General features: G+C 43.4%; 2 protein-coding genes across 4 annotated transcripts in view; one reads left to right on the forward strand and one right to left on the reverse strand.

The window, feature by feature from the left end:
• Positions 1 to 556: 556 nt before the first annotated feature.
• AGRP (agouti related neuropeptide) lies at positions 557 to 8,278 on the reverse strand. 2 transcript variants are annotated; one of them, XM_075837546.1, is made up of 4 exons: positions 8,198 to 8,278; positions 4,128 to 4,318; positions 1,525 to 1,613; positions 557 to 945 (listed from the first exon to the last, which is right to left on the reverse strand). In XM_075837546.1, the coding sequence occupies exons 2-4, from the start codon at positions 4,300 to 4,302 to the stop codon at positions 763 to 765; spliced, it is 447 nt and encodes a 148-aa protein (XP_075693661.1). In that variant the 5' UTR covers positions 4,303 to 4,318; positions 8,198 to 8,278; the 3' UTR covers positions 557 to 762. The 2 variants fall into 2 exon arrangements, with proteins under 2 accessions (XP_075693661.1, XP_075693662.1); XM_075837547.1 differs by having other exon boundaries at positions 8,202 to 8,248.
• Positions 3,663 to 14,297, forward strand: part of LOC142660728 (C-signal-like) — a 101,076-nt gene continuing 90,441 nt past the window's right edge. The window contains exon 1 of one of the 2 annotated variants that reach the window (XM_075837543.1): positions 3,663 to 3,885. In XM_075837543.1, coding sequence (XP_075693658.1) covers positions 3,800 to 3,885 — 86 coding nt within the window. In that variant the 5' untranslated portion in view covers positions 3,663 to 3,799. The remainder of the gene's footprint in view (positions 3,886 to 14,297) is intronic. The other variant, XM_075837544.1, reaches the window with a different exon arrangement.

The raw sequence follows: 14,297 nt of genomic DNA on the forward strand, positions 1-14,297 counted from the left end.
ATAAGTAAAGCCATTCCAAAGTTATTACCACATAAACTGACACGTCAGATTTGTACACTGTCTCATGCTTACTTGAAAAATGGGTTCTGTTTCCCCAAAACGCATTGTATTTTAGAGACTCTTGTTTTACTGTGTCTTATACAATAAATATCTTTTACCAAACATCTGAGTCGTGGATCCCCACCTGAACTCAATTCGTTTTATCATAAAAATTGTTGACAAATATGAATTTAAGCCTTTTATCTTTTTTTCGTTTGTTACCCTAAACTTGTCATTTGTAGTTTTTGTTATAATTAACATTTTATTACAGAGACCAGGGTCTACCTTGAGCCAACCAGAGAGAATAAGACTGATGAATCACATCAATGGTATACAGAACAGTTGTATGTCCCACTAAATTGAATCATTGACTCTGCTGGACCACATGGGCCTTGTTGTGGCTAGGGCCCATTATAATGTCAGGGCCTCCAAGATTTATTTTTAGAATCCGTTTTGGGAGCAATTTGCACATCCAACTCATTTAACCTCAACATTGAAGACTGTTCTGTAGTATAAATCCTTTATTCTACTAATACAGAGTCACTAGAAATTACATTTCTGGACATTTAGACAATATCTGCATAATTATATCGTAGAGATAGTTTGTATAAGGCAAGTAATAAATCCTTGTAGAGAAAATATAGGTAAATATACAGGTTAATAATATTACATAGCATTCTATAGTGAGATATCTTTCTGGCCATCCGAAAAAGCCAAGGACGGCTAGTTTTTGCCTTGGGGGCAGTTGGTGCTAGTCTTTTTGCAGTAGCAAACCGCATTGAAGAAACGGCAGTAGCAGGTTGCACAAGGATTGCAGCAAGGCAGATGTCCAACACATGACTCGTGAAGCTGGACACATCTCCTGGGTGAACGTTCTTCACGGGAAGATACCTCCAGCGACAGGGCCTGAGGGAGGGAACAGGATAGACATGTTATATTTTTAGGTTAGCCATCATTTATAGGGTTAGTTGTCACTATTGTTGAAGGGTCGGTGACGTTTTAAAATACATTGACATGTTAGAAGTTTTATTCAGTGGAGGTCCGGATATTGAGAACCCCACCAAGAACATCAATAGCACAAAGAGCAGAAGTACTAAGCTGAGCGATGTGCCACTTTGACTGTGATCGTCTTTTTCCGTTTCATCCTGGGAGTGTTGGGGTCAGCCATGTACGAGCCATATACTTCCACTTAACCAGTATAATACTCTCTAAGGAGAGCGGAAAGGAAAGACGAAGCAATAGGGGCACATCACATAGCCGGGTACTTCTGCTCCTTCTTTGTAGCAATCGGCGAGGGTCTCGGCATCAGACCGTGACATGGCAGAACTATTAAAGTTAACCAGCGGGGGTATAAATAGCCATTTTTGTGAGTTGGAAGAAACTTGATTGAGACTTTAGGATCGTTTGGTTGTTATGTCATACAGTGGGTGCATGTACTGTTTGTAGGCGACAGACCAATGTTGTGCTGCTTATTATTTGGATTACCCTTGGATCGACAAAGCTGTAATCCTCCATTAGATCCTCTTCGACAGCTCCTGTATCCATTTTAAGAATGTCTGATCTTGCTAAGCTTGCTGGAACGAGATGATAGAATACATATTACCATATATCAAACCGATGAAATGTAATAAAACCATACTAGTAGGGAGCTATGTAAGAAGCTATAGCTATAGCAACACCGCAGAAGAAATGCCTCCCGATCTGACCCCCTTAGACTTTTATCTATGGGGTCATCTGAAGGCAATTGTCTATGCTGTGAAGATACGAGATGTGCAGCAACTGAAACTACGGATACTGGAAGCCTGTGCTAGCATTTCTTCTGCGGTGTTGCTATTAGTGTGTGAAGAGTGGGAGAAGAGGGTTGCATTGACAATCCAACACAATGGGCAGCACATTGAACACATTTTATAAGTGGTCAGAAACGTGTAAATAACTCATGAAAGAATAAAGTAACGTTAAAACCAAGCACACCATTGTTATTCTTGTGAAATTCCCGATAAGTTTGATGTGTCACATGACCCTCTTCCCATTGAAAAAACTAAAGTTGGATACAAAATGTCCGACTGCAAAATGGCCACCATGGTCAACACCCAGGAAGTTAATATCACCAACCATTCCCATTTTATTTAGGTGTATCCATATAAATGGCCCACCCTGTATAACATAGGCATCACTTCTTGTATGGGACATAGTGGGGCGTGTAACCGAACAAGACTGGGACAGGGTTCATCTTAAAAAGTTGCCCATGCTCACCATTTCAGTACCAGCCTATATGGCACTATTTTCCTGTAATATACGACCCCCTTATAAAGGAGCATGACAAGGACACAGAAAAATTATATATTATCATAGACAGATGTCAGAAGATATAATTGTGGGGGGTCTCAATTGATAGCGCGAAGGAGCCACCACACACTTCAGAGCACCGTGCCCCACTCTCATCGACCTCTGTTGGCTTTATTTGATACAACATCAGGCCATAGATGATACTGTGCTCAGACCAACACTGATATTATCTTCATACATGTCTCTATGACAAAGGTGCACATTCATTTTAGAGGGGGGTCATGTATAAAATGCACTGTATGAAATACTGTCAATTTTGGCACTTGTGATGGGTGCAAAGAGGCGACACAAATACGCCACTCTGCCATGGCAAAGTATTTTAATATAGGGTTTGGCAAAAAAAGGCATCTTTGCCCTAGGTGAAGAAGAATCTAGTTACATCTCTGCCTTACAGATGGACACTTTTGCGCAGTCTTCCAGATTTTTAAAGGGGTTTTCCAATTTGTATTTTTTTTATTTATTAGTAAAATAGGCAATCATACAGTTTTCTAATAGAAATGTATTCAAAATTCTGCTCACATGCCTTTCTTATAGTGCATGAGGCCCCTCGCACGGTAGAATGGTATAGACCACAGATTAGTCCTGTGTAATGTTTCCACAGGCCAAGGCCCCATGCACACGATCGTAAAAATCGTCTGTAATTGCGGTCCACAATTACGGACCCATTCACTTCTATTGTTCACGGACATCTTCCCGTCTATTTACGGGAAGGTATCCGGGCCATTGGAAGCTGCCACAAAAGTTAGGACATGTCCTATCTTTTGCTTTTCACAGATCGTGTTCCCATACTTTATATGGGAGCACGACCCGCAAATGCAGGTGACAGTTGGCAGCCGTGCCGTGATTACGGGCATGGCCGTGTGTATGGGGCCTGACTGAATATGACTAAACATGGCATCAGTCATGTGACCACACACACACATCATGTGACCACACACACACACACACACACACACACACACACACATCATGTGAACACACACAGACACACATCATGTGACCACACACACACAGACACACATCATGTGACCCCCAGCATTCAGTAAGCAACCAGGTTACCCGACATACAAATGTTGGAGCCACATAGAGGACACGTCCATGGGCTAATTGAATGGGACTAATGGTGGAACAATGAGGAACCGCTTATTCACTGTGCCTGTATTTACTGTCTTTAGATGATTTATAAAATGGCTGCCTGTCTCTATGAGATGTTGTCGTGTTGTTAATAAAGTTGAATATTAAAAAAAACACACAGCCACTGAGAAGAATGTAAGAGCTGCTCCTCACAGACATGATGAGATGTTGCTGTAGGTAGAAAAACTTTATAACTCCTGCTCCTGAAAAATCTATTATTCACCTGTTATATACCTGGACAGTGTAACCGGAATGCCAGGGGTCACATGATGTGGGTCACATGACTGCCGCCATCTCTAATCCATTCAGTTATCCGATGGATGCATTTCTATGGACTGATCTGTGGGCTCTACCAATCAAAGGGATGTGAGTAGAATTTTAAATATGTATATGTTAGAAATATGTATGATTTTCTATTCTATAGATAAATAATAAAACTAATTAAAAGTGGACAACCCCTTTAAATTAGCATAGAGATTAGTCTTAACCACAGTCTTTTCAACATCTTACATATTTTATAATTGCCTAGAATAATATATATATATATATATATATATATATATATATATATATATATATATATTGAACACGAGATAAATGAGTCTTACCTGGCATTAGTAGCCCAGACTCCTTGACTTTGCGTAGTAATCCTGGGTAGTTGTATCTGCCAGTATTTGTACCAGAGCGAATGTCTTCAAGCCTCCCATTGCCAGAGTCTGAGGTCAGTATGGCCTGAATTGCCTGAGCCATACCCACGCAAAGCAGGACTGTATTGAACATCATGCTTGCAGATTTCTACCTAATATATGAAAAAAGATATAAACAATGTAGTTCAAATAGCTTTTGCCTAAGTCATTGTAAATTCCATAGTTGCCAACGGTCCCGAATATACCTGGACTGTGCCAAATTTACAGAGACAGTCCCGGCAAATAACTGTCCGGGGACGTGTTCCGGCAACTGCCACATTCAATTCCTCAGGACGCAGATACAATTGAATACTATAGCAGAGCAGGAAACTATCCGCTTCCTGCTCTGCCATTAAGTCCTCCTGGAGCGGAATCCCTGGCCAGAGCGTTGCCGATACTCTGGCTGGGGATTCCGGTGTTCCAGGAGGAGCCACTGAGGGGGGCTGTGTGGCTCTATCTACAGGGGGGCGGTGTGGCACTATCTACAGAGGCCACTGTGCTATTATCTACAGAGGCCACTGTGCTATTATCTACAGAGGCCACTGTGCTATTATCTACAGAGGCCACTGTGCTATTATCTACAGAGGCCACTGTGGCACTACCTACAGGGGGGCCATGTGGCACTATCTACAGTGGGCACTGTAGCATTATCCACAGGAAGCAGTGCATGGCAATATCTACAGTGAGCAGTGTGTGGCAATATCTACAGTGAGCAGTGTGTGGCAATATCTACAGAGAGCAGTGTGTGGCAATATCTACAGTGAGCAGTGTGTGGCAATATCTACAGTGAGCAGTGTGTGGCAATATCTACAGTGAGCAGTGTGTGGGAATATCTACAGGGGGCAGTGTGTGGCAATATCTACAGTGAGCAGTGTGTGGCAATATCTACAGGGAGCAGTGCGTGGGAATAGCTACAGGGAGCAGTGCGTGGGAATATCTACAGGGAGCAGTGCGTGGGAATATCTACAGGGAGCAGTGTGTGGCAATATCTACAGGGAGCAGTGTGTGGCAATATCTACAGGGAGCAGTGCGTGGGAATATCTACAGGGAGCAGTGCGTGGGAATATCTACAGGGAGCAGTGCGTGGCAATATCTACAGGGAGCAGTGCGTGGGAATATCTACAGGGAGCAGTGCGTGGCAATATCTACAGGGAGCAGTGCGTGGCAATATCTACAGGGAGCAGTGCGTGGCAATATCTACAGGGAGCAGTGCGTGGGAATATCTACAGGGAGCAGTGCGTGGGAATATCTACAGGGAGCAGTGCGTGGGAATATCTACAGGGAGCAGTGTGTGGCAATATCTACAGGGAGCAGTGTGTGGCAATATCTACAGGGAGCAGTGCGTGGGAATATCTACAGGGAGCAGTGCGTGGGAATATCTACAGGGAGCAGTGCGTGGGAATATCTACAGGGAGCAGTGCGTGGCAATATCTACAGGGAGCAGTGCGTGGCAATATCTACAGGGAGCAGTGCGTGGGAATATCTACAGGGAGCAGTGCGTGGGAATATCTACAGTGAGCAGTGTGTGGGAATATCTACAGGGAGCAGTGCGTGGCAATATCTACAGGGAGCAGTGCGTGGGAATATCTACAGGGAGCAGTGCGTGGGAATATCTACAGGGAGCAGTGCGTGGGAATATCTACAGGGAGCAGTGCGTGGGAATATCTACAGGGAGCAGTGCGTGGCAATATCTACAGGGAGCAGTGTGTGGCAATATCTACAGGGAGCAGTGCGTGGGAATATCTACAGGGAGCAGTGCGTGGCAATATCTACAGGGAGCAGTGCGTGGGAATATCTACAGGGAGCAGTGCGTGGGAATATCTACAGGGAGCAGTGCGTGGCAATATCTACAGGGAGCAGTGTGTGGCAATATCTACAGGGAGCAGTGCGTGGGAATATCTACAGGGAGCAGTGCGTGGGAATATCTACAGGGAGCAGTGCGTGGCAATATCTACAGGGAGCAGTGCGTGGGAATATCTACAGGGAGCAGTGCGTGGGAATATCTACAGTGAGCAGTGCGTGGGAATATCTACAGGGAGCAGTGCGTGGGAATATCTACAGGGAGCAGTGCGTGGGAATATCTACAGGGAGCAGTGCGTGGGAATATCTACAGGGAGCAGTGCGTGGGAATATCTACAGGGAGCAGTGCGTGGGAATATCTACAGGGAGCAGTGTGTGGGAATATCTACAGTGAGCAGTGCGTGGCAATATCTACAGGGAGCAGTGCGTGGCAATAGCTACAGGGAGCAGTGCGTGGCAATATCTACAGGGAGCAGTGTGTGGCAATATCTACAGGGGGCAGTGTGGGGCACCATGTACAAGGGGCACTGAGTGTGGCACTATCTATGCTGGTTTTTACGCTGCCAGTAGTGGTCAGCACATATCGCCTAGCCCTAGTGATAAAGTGAGACATCACCTGCCTGCAAACAACCGGATAACTAAAAATATACTGGCCACCATAGTAGTAGTCAGCCAAACTAGTGCAGACATTTTTGCTCATTTATTTGTATGCAGAACTTCTGCAAAGAAAGCCACGCCCACTAGCCACACCCACCAAAGAGGCCACGCCCCTACAAGACACACACCAAAGACACCACACCCTAAGTGTCCCTGGAAAAAAAAATTTTGGCCAACTATGAAATTCCTGCATATCAACTGTATGCAGTAAATAACAACTCTGAGACTCTTCCGATACCGGCGCTTCTCTACCCTACAAGAACATTTTATGTACTTTTCTATGACTATCCGATAATCCAGAACATATGAGAATCCGACACCATTAGGTTCATGCTACATTAAAAGAGTTTCACTGTATTGATAGTGATATATTACTTATTTTTAAGCACATGAAAGTAGTCATCAGAAAGGTTGCTATTGGCAACACCTCCAGTTTCTGTATGCACTAGTTTTTATACAAGGCTGATTAATGGGTGTGAAAGTGCTAACACGGGGTATCCACACTACAAACGAAGCTTGCTTACTACAGAGCATACACCGTACAGACAGGAAAAATAGAAGTGACAGTAAAGCTGCTCATAGACATTAGATAGCAGCTGGGTATTCTGGCTGCTGAGAGACCTTCCTATATGGTACCTTAAAGGGGTATTCTGATTTTATCTAAAGAAAGTTTATGCATTGTATAAGGAAAAGTTATGCAACTTTTGTGTTTTGAGTAGAGATAAGCGAATCAATTCTAAACTAATCTAATTCTGTCCGAATTCCCAAAAGTTTCGGATTCGTCAAAAGCCAAAACCTATGGGGTTTGCGGGGCACGAATCAGAAAAAATGGTGCCCGCCATTTTACAGATTGGAAAAGAAAAAAGGGGAGAAGAGGAGATAAAAAATACCATACTCAACTGGTCTCCCGTAACGACGCGTCCCTGCCAGACTCCTGAGACGACTTTGTTTTGTCCCATGTGACCGCTGCAGCCAATCACATTGGACAAAACCGCATCATCTCAGGAGGCCGCCAGGGACGCGTCGCAGCAGCGATTGCATGAGACAAAACAACGTCATCTCAGGAGACCAGTAGGGATGCGTTGCTACAGGAGACCAGGGGAGGTGAGTATGGTATTTTTTTTATTTTAGGGGTGGAATCGCAAGTACCCCGATTGCCATTTTTGACTCTGATGTTTTCTAGGACAGGGCAATTGGGGCACTGGCTATTTGCGGAGAATTTATTTGGACTGAATTTGACAGCCAATTCGATCAAATCGGCCCCTGAAACGAATTCCAAGAAATTCGCTCATTTCTAGTTTTGAGGCATCTGCTTGTTGTCAGTCAAGGTCTTATATTCTTAATAAGTAAGAGGGCTAACAAAAAAATATATAATTCCAGAAAACCCTTCAATGAATAATTTCCAATAATAACATGGTATTATGGAATTGCTATTTATCCCTAACATAATCTTTAAAAACGGCATCCACTTTCTATCATAATATTGAGTAAATTTTGAATATGAAGAGAAGTATTCAGTAAGAGTAGTAACTTACGTACAAGTTGATGGAGAGTCACCCGGTTAAGCCAACCGATGGTGGTAAACACAAGACGAAGACATTTATATAGGGAGATATCAATGTTCTCTTGTGGTGACGTATAAGGGGACGACAACAACAAGTAGGAGGGATCCTCGGCTTTTTAATGGCAAACTGCAGAGTAGATTAAGGAGTCATTTATAAATTCCACTCAGAACTCATAATATTCATTACATGTGATTTATGTTAAAAGCTCAGGTATTAACTCATTTGCTGTCACTGTGAAATGACCACGTACTATTCGAGCTGGTCATTAGTTTGTTTTGACTTCATATAGTGGTTAAGAATAGAGACAAGTGGCAATTTGTGCCCTAATATTCCTAGTTCTATAGTTTGTTGACCAGTTAAGATAACCGGTCCATCGGCACATCTCATAGTGGTTTAGTACATTATTGTCTTACCTGGAACAGAGATGTTTTTGTAAAAGATCCTATTTGATTCCCTTTCTAGACTTGACCTAAAGCTGATTTCATAAAAAGCATCTATAAAATTCTCATAGTATTGGGGCTCAGCGAGTGTATTGAACCCACTGAGCGGTGCCCCAAATGCCCCTTCCAGGCGTTGTTCAAAAGCATGTGGCAAATGCTAATTAGGGAGCCCCTCGGCCTGATTTGCCTAGAACCACCACCTGGTCACAGCCGTGACTCCTTTCGGCACATGGTAATCAGGCTGGGGGGCACAGAAATTAGCATATAGCGTTGACTTGCTGGAGTTCGGGGCACAAAATATCAATAAGGGTTAATGCACACCGCCATATTACGGATCTGTGTTGTACAGATTCCTAATATTACATCCATACACTATGGGCCTATACAGTACCTCATGTGCCTCATACAGATAAATATGGAGGCACACAGAGGGTTTTTTTGTGATGGATTCCGTAAAAAAAATCCACAAGGAAACAATGCTCCTTCACATGCAGAATTACAGAGATATTCTGTCCTAGATCTCCATGCACGTCCATGGACAGCAAGGTCAAAGAGAAGACTGTAGATTTCTTCATTCTTTGTGTGTGCACTTATCTTGTGTTGCTGTGTAGGGAGATCAGTGTCCATTGTGTAAAATATTTTCACAGAGACGTGTATGTTTGTGATGTGTGTTTGCGTGTGTGTGTGAAAGTGATATTACTTTGCAGTGCTGAGGGCCGAGTGTTATGATCTCTCTGACTGTGGCATAACAGCACATGAGTAGGGTTGTCAATCATACTTCCTTATTTACTGCTCCACCCATGTTGAGCTGCTCAGCAGTGTAAACAATGTGGACCAGTAAGTAATATATTGTATGGAGTGCTGGGGGCAATATCTACATGTACTTTATATGTTCTCCCTGTGTTTGTGTCATATTTCTGCACACACTCCAAAAACCTACTCTAATGCTTCAAGAAAATGGCAAACCGGAGCCAAAAACACTCTGTGTGCCACCATAAGGTGGTCTGTTTGACACTGTATTATGAGGAAATTCTCTCCTAAAAGCAATGCCTCTAGGGGAGAATATCTCCAGAATACATCATCCAATAGAGCCTGCTGTGATTTTCTGTCCGATTCATATGAAATGGAAGTCTTTGGGTACAGAGCCATAATACGCCCATTTACATGAAGCCTAAGGTTAACTGACTTTCTATGAAATTGCCAATGAAAAAAGCATGAGCTTTTCACTGCTAAAACACCTGGATTTCTGATTTTCTGTCTTGTAGCACCTCTCTACAGTACAGTAGGGTACTATATGTCCTGTAATAATCTTTACCTGTGCCAGTATGAGTTGCTCCTTTGGGCAACAGGTGTGGGCAGCATCATTTTATTTTTCCGGTACACTGCGTTCAGGACTCAGAAGAAGAACCTGTTTGACGGACGGCGCTCTAATCAGATCAACCATCCTCTGGTGCCGTACACACCACTGAGGCTTCCTTGTATATTTTGTCTGCAGTCCCTTGCAGATCTATGCTATAGCCAGAACATTGTTGTTGTTTTAGCGGTATTGCTCATACCCAGCCCATACCTGACTACGCTATTGATTCAGTCAAAACGACGGAACCCTTGGACAACAGAGACAAACGGAAACCATTGGCACCAGATTCATCACCATTGAAATCAATGATGATCGAAATGGAAACCTATGGCTTCCGTTTGTGTCAGTCAGGGCTCCATTCTGACGGAAAGCTCTGACGGAACGTCGGAATGGAGTCCTGAGGCAGATGTGAAAGAAGCCTAACGCATACAGTCGAGTAACATTATTATGACCACCAAATATCTAGAGTAACCGCCATGTGCAGCACGGACAGCAGCTAGACGGGCTGGGAGTGACTCAATAAGGTGCTGGTAGGTTGTCTCAGGTATCTGGAGCCGTGCTGACTGCAGAGAATCCCACATTTGCTGGAGGGTGCGTGGGGGAGGATCCATAGAGCGAACAAGACGATCGAGGTGGTCCCACAGATGCTGGGTTCAAGTCTGGCGAATTAGGGGGCCATGGAAGTACTTGGAAGTCTTGGTCGTGCTCTTCCAACCACTGTCAGACATTTCTAGCCGTGTGACATGTTGCATTGTCTTGCTGGAAGATTCCTTCTGCCCCAGGGAAGACGAACAGCATGTATGGGTGGACGTGATCTGCAACGATGGATTCATACCCAAATTGGTTCAGAGTGCCTTCCACATGGATGAGTGGGCCCAGGGAACGCCATGAAAAAATTCTCCAGGCCATAACGCTGCCTCGACCATCTTGTGGTCTTCCAGCAATGGTTGCAGGGTGTTTGTTCTCTGATGTTTCTCACCTGTCACACCAACGTCCATCTGTAGGATGAACCGGAAAAGTGACTCAATAGAGAAGGCAACCCTTTGCCAATCATCGGTGGTCCAAATTTTTTTCCAATGTACCTTTGTTAGCATAGGAGCAGTGACCACCCGTCTGCTTCAGAGCCCCATACGCAGTAGGATTCGCTGAACTATTGTTTTAGACACACGTCTGGTAGCCCCCTGGTTGATTTCCATGGTGAGCTGCTCCACTGTAGCGTGTCGTTCGGCCCTCGCGCACCTTCGTAGCCGATGTTCACCTCTGACATCAATGGCACGTGGTGCTCCGCAGTTTTCATGTCGGTTATTCCCAATGGTGCCATTTGTCCACTCACGATACACTTTCACCACAGCAGTACGCAAACTGTTCGCAAGCAGTTCAGAAATGATGCTGTTTGAGAAATACTGACACCCTTGGCCCGAAAGCCAATAATCATCCCTTTTTGCAACTCTGATAAATTGCCCCTTATACCCATGACAACAACGAGTGATATGTATTCATACAGCCTATCACACACCTTATATACCCACCAAGCCCACGACACATCCCTTCCTTCATGGGCTACGCTATGTAGAAAGTAGGAGTTGGTCATAATAATGTGACTCGACTGTCTAAATGTATTGATGCCTAGATGTTTTGCTATTTGACAAGTATATTTGTTATTTGTAACATGCATTCATTTTGTTTATTTCTTCCTTTTGTATTGGTAGCCCGATGAAGGAAGGATTCTTACTCGAAACGTTGCTACAAAATGAAAATTTTAAAGCTACACAGTGGTCTGACATGGACGCCTAATAAAATTATATGTGAAGGACCCACTTCTAGAGTACTGACCCTCTTTTAACCCTATGCTGTCAGAGGAGGATGCTGGGTTTTCTGGAGACAGACAGGTTTTACTATGCTGTTTTCGGAACTTCCATAGAAGTGAACAAGAGTTCCGGATCTAACTTAGCACAGCCAGCTACGCTGTTTCCGTAGCTCCCGATTTTCAGAAACAGCATAACTTTCTGTGCTACGTTTTTTTCCGTAACTGCCATTCACTTTTATAGGAGTTCTGGAAACAGTGTAGCGAAACCTGCTCGGCCCAGTCGCCGGAGCCCAGCGCAGAAGATATGATGGGGGTTTGAGGGCCCTGCTCTAGAGATAGGTGCGGGTCTCAAAAGGTGGGACCCGCATTTATCAGACATTTATGGCATAGCCTATGGATATGCACTAAATGTCCAAGATGGAATTAACCCTTTAATCGTTTTTTTTATTTTCTTGGGTTGACATTTTGGGGCTTCAGAGCTAATTACCAGTTTTCATTGGGGGTAATGGACTCAATGGACTTCCCGAAACCAATTAATCTTGAGGGACCACTGTATAAGCAACAACATTTTTTCTTAATATATACATACAAATAATTTTATTTATATTATACCCTTGAAGAACATAACTCTCAGACAAAAGCTGAAAATTCTGTATATAATGTTAGTAAATATGTATTGTATACAGAAAATACTCCATGATCTAGACGAGAAAAGCGTTGTAGACTCTGTACGGTACTGGTCGCTTTATATTAAGCTGATAATATATCTCTTTCTAATAGTCATGGCAATGAGTTTGTTTTTAATCAGCTATTTCCACTGCAAACAAGTAAGCGGAGCTGACCTCATTACAAGCCTATTAATGCGCTGCAGAAATATCCTACACTCCAGAATAAATATAAGAATAATGACAATTTTGCTAGTGGAAATGAGGGGAAATTATTTGTGTTTGTAACCATCACGTCAGATATGTCCATTTATGTGTTTACAAGTGTAGGGTTATAAGTAGTTCGGCCCGTGTCGTTATTAACGTCTCAAAGACAGATGTATTTTGGGCTACAGTGATCAACTTTTAGCGGTTTTTTTTACCTTTTGTAGCTTTAAAGATTTTTAGGTAATTGGGGCTAAGGTATCCAAAAACATTAGGGTATGCCACACGTACAAAAAAAGTGGCTGAAAATTAGGGTCAGTTCACACAGAGTTTTTTGCAGGCAGAAAATTCTCCCTGGAAAAATCAGGTTGTTTTAAAGTCATTTTGTTCCACACATGTTTTTTTAGGCGTTTTTTACCTCTTTCTTCAACAGGCAAAGGAAAAGAAAAGCGTCAAAAAACAGCTGCGGCTGTTTGCTGCGTTTTTTTTCTATCTCCCATTGATCTTAATGGGTTTTTTAAGGTGGAAAGCACCTCAAAAAAGGTCATGTCGCTTTTTTTTTACCCCAAGCGGACAAAAACTGCTCAGGAAAAAAAACGGCTCTGACTTTTAGGGCGTTTTTTGGCGCTGATTCTAACTCGGTTTCCGCGTCAAAATCAGTGCCAAAAAATTCAATGTGAACAGGGCCTTACAGAGATGTTTTCCCTTGAAAACATCCTCTGACTTCAAGGCGTTTTTTGAAGCTGAAAATGAAGCTTTTTTTCATTTGATGCTTCTTTCAAGGCTTTTTTTGAGACATTTTTCATAGTGTCAATGGAAAATCAGCTCCAAAAACGCTTCAAGAACTGACATACTCCTTCTTTTTACGAGGTTTGTTTTTAATTCAGCAACGCAAAAATACATCTCATTTGAACAGCACACTGTATTTCCCATTGAATTTAATGGGAAGCTAGTGTTTTTCCAGGCGTATTTCAAGGCGTTCACGCTCAGAAATACGCCTGAAAAAACTAAGTGTGAACATACCCATGAAGGGTTTTTCCAGTAGTCAAACACTGAGGGCCTATCCTTAGGCCTCGTGCACACTTACATCACCGTTTTCACGACCGCTTTTGACAGGTCCGTGAACCCGTTTTAGCGGCCGTGTGATTTCCGTGTGCACTCCGTGTTTTCGTTCGCCGAGCATGGTACAGTCCAGGGTGCTGAAAGGGTTAATGGGCTGCACTGATCGCCGGTAACTCTTTCAGCACCCTGGACAATACCATACTCGGCGCGCGGAAAATACAATTTTAATGTAATAAAAATAAATAAATAAATAAGTTCATACTTACTTTCCTCCTGTCCGGCCTCCAGCGATGACGTTCAATCCATGTCGCCACTGCAGCCAATCACAGGCTGTAGTGGCGGTCATGCACGTCAGGATGACGTCAGAAGGCCGGCCTCCAGGGATGACGCTTCATCCCACGTGACCGCCTCTGCAGCCAATCACAGGCTGCCGCGTCACAAAAGAAGGTCGGACTGGAGGAAGAAGAGGGACTCGTCATCAAGACAACAACCGGGTACGTATGAAATGCTTTTTATTTTATTTTTAATCAGCAGC

This window comes from Rhinoderma darwinii, chromosome 9 (genome assembly GCF_050947455.1).
Source record: "Rhinoderma darwinii isolate aRhiDar2 chromosome 9, aRhiDar2.hap1, whole genome shotgun sequence".
Classification (NCBI taxonomy): Eukaryota; Metazoa; Chordata; class Amphibia; order Anura; family Rhinodermatidae; genus Rhinoderma; species Rhinoderma darwinii.

Coding starts and splice junctions, on each gene's coding strand:
- AGRP (XM_075837546.1), bottom strand. CDS start 4,302: ATGATGTTCAATACAGTCCTGCTTTGCGTGGGTATGGCTCAGGCAATT. Junction 1,614..4,127: donor GTCTGGGCTACTAATGCCAG/GTAAGACTCATT, acceptor ATCTCGTTCCAG/CAAGCTTAGCAAGATCAGAC. Junction 946..1,524: donor ACAGCTTTGTCGATCCAAGG/GTAATCCAAATA, acceptor TCCCTCCCTCAG/GCCCTGTCGCTGGAGGTATC.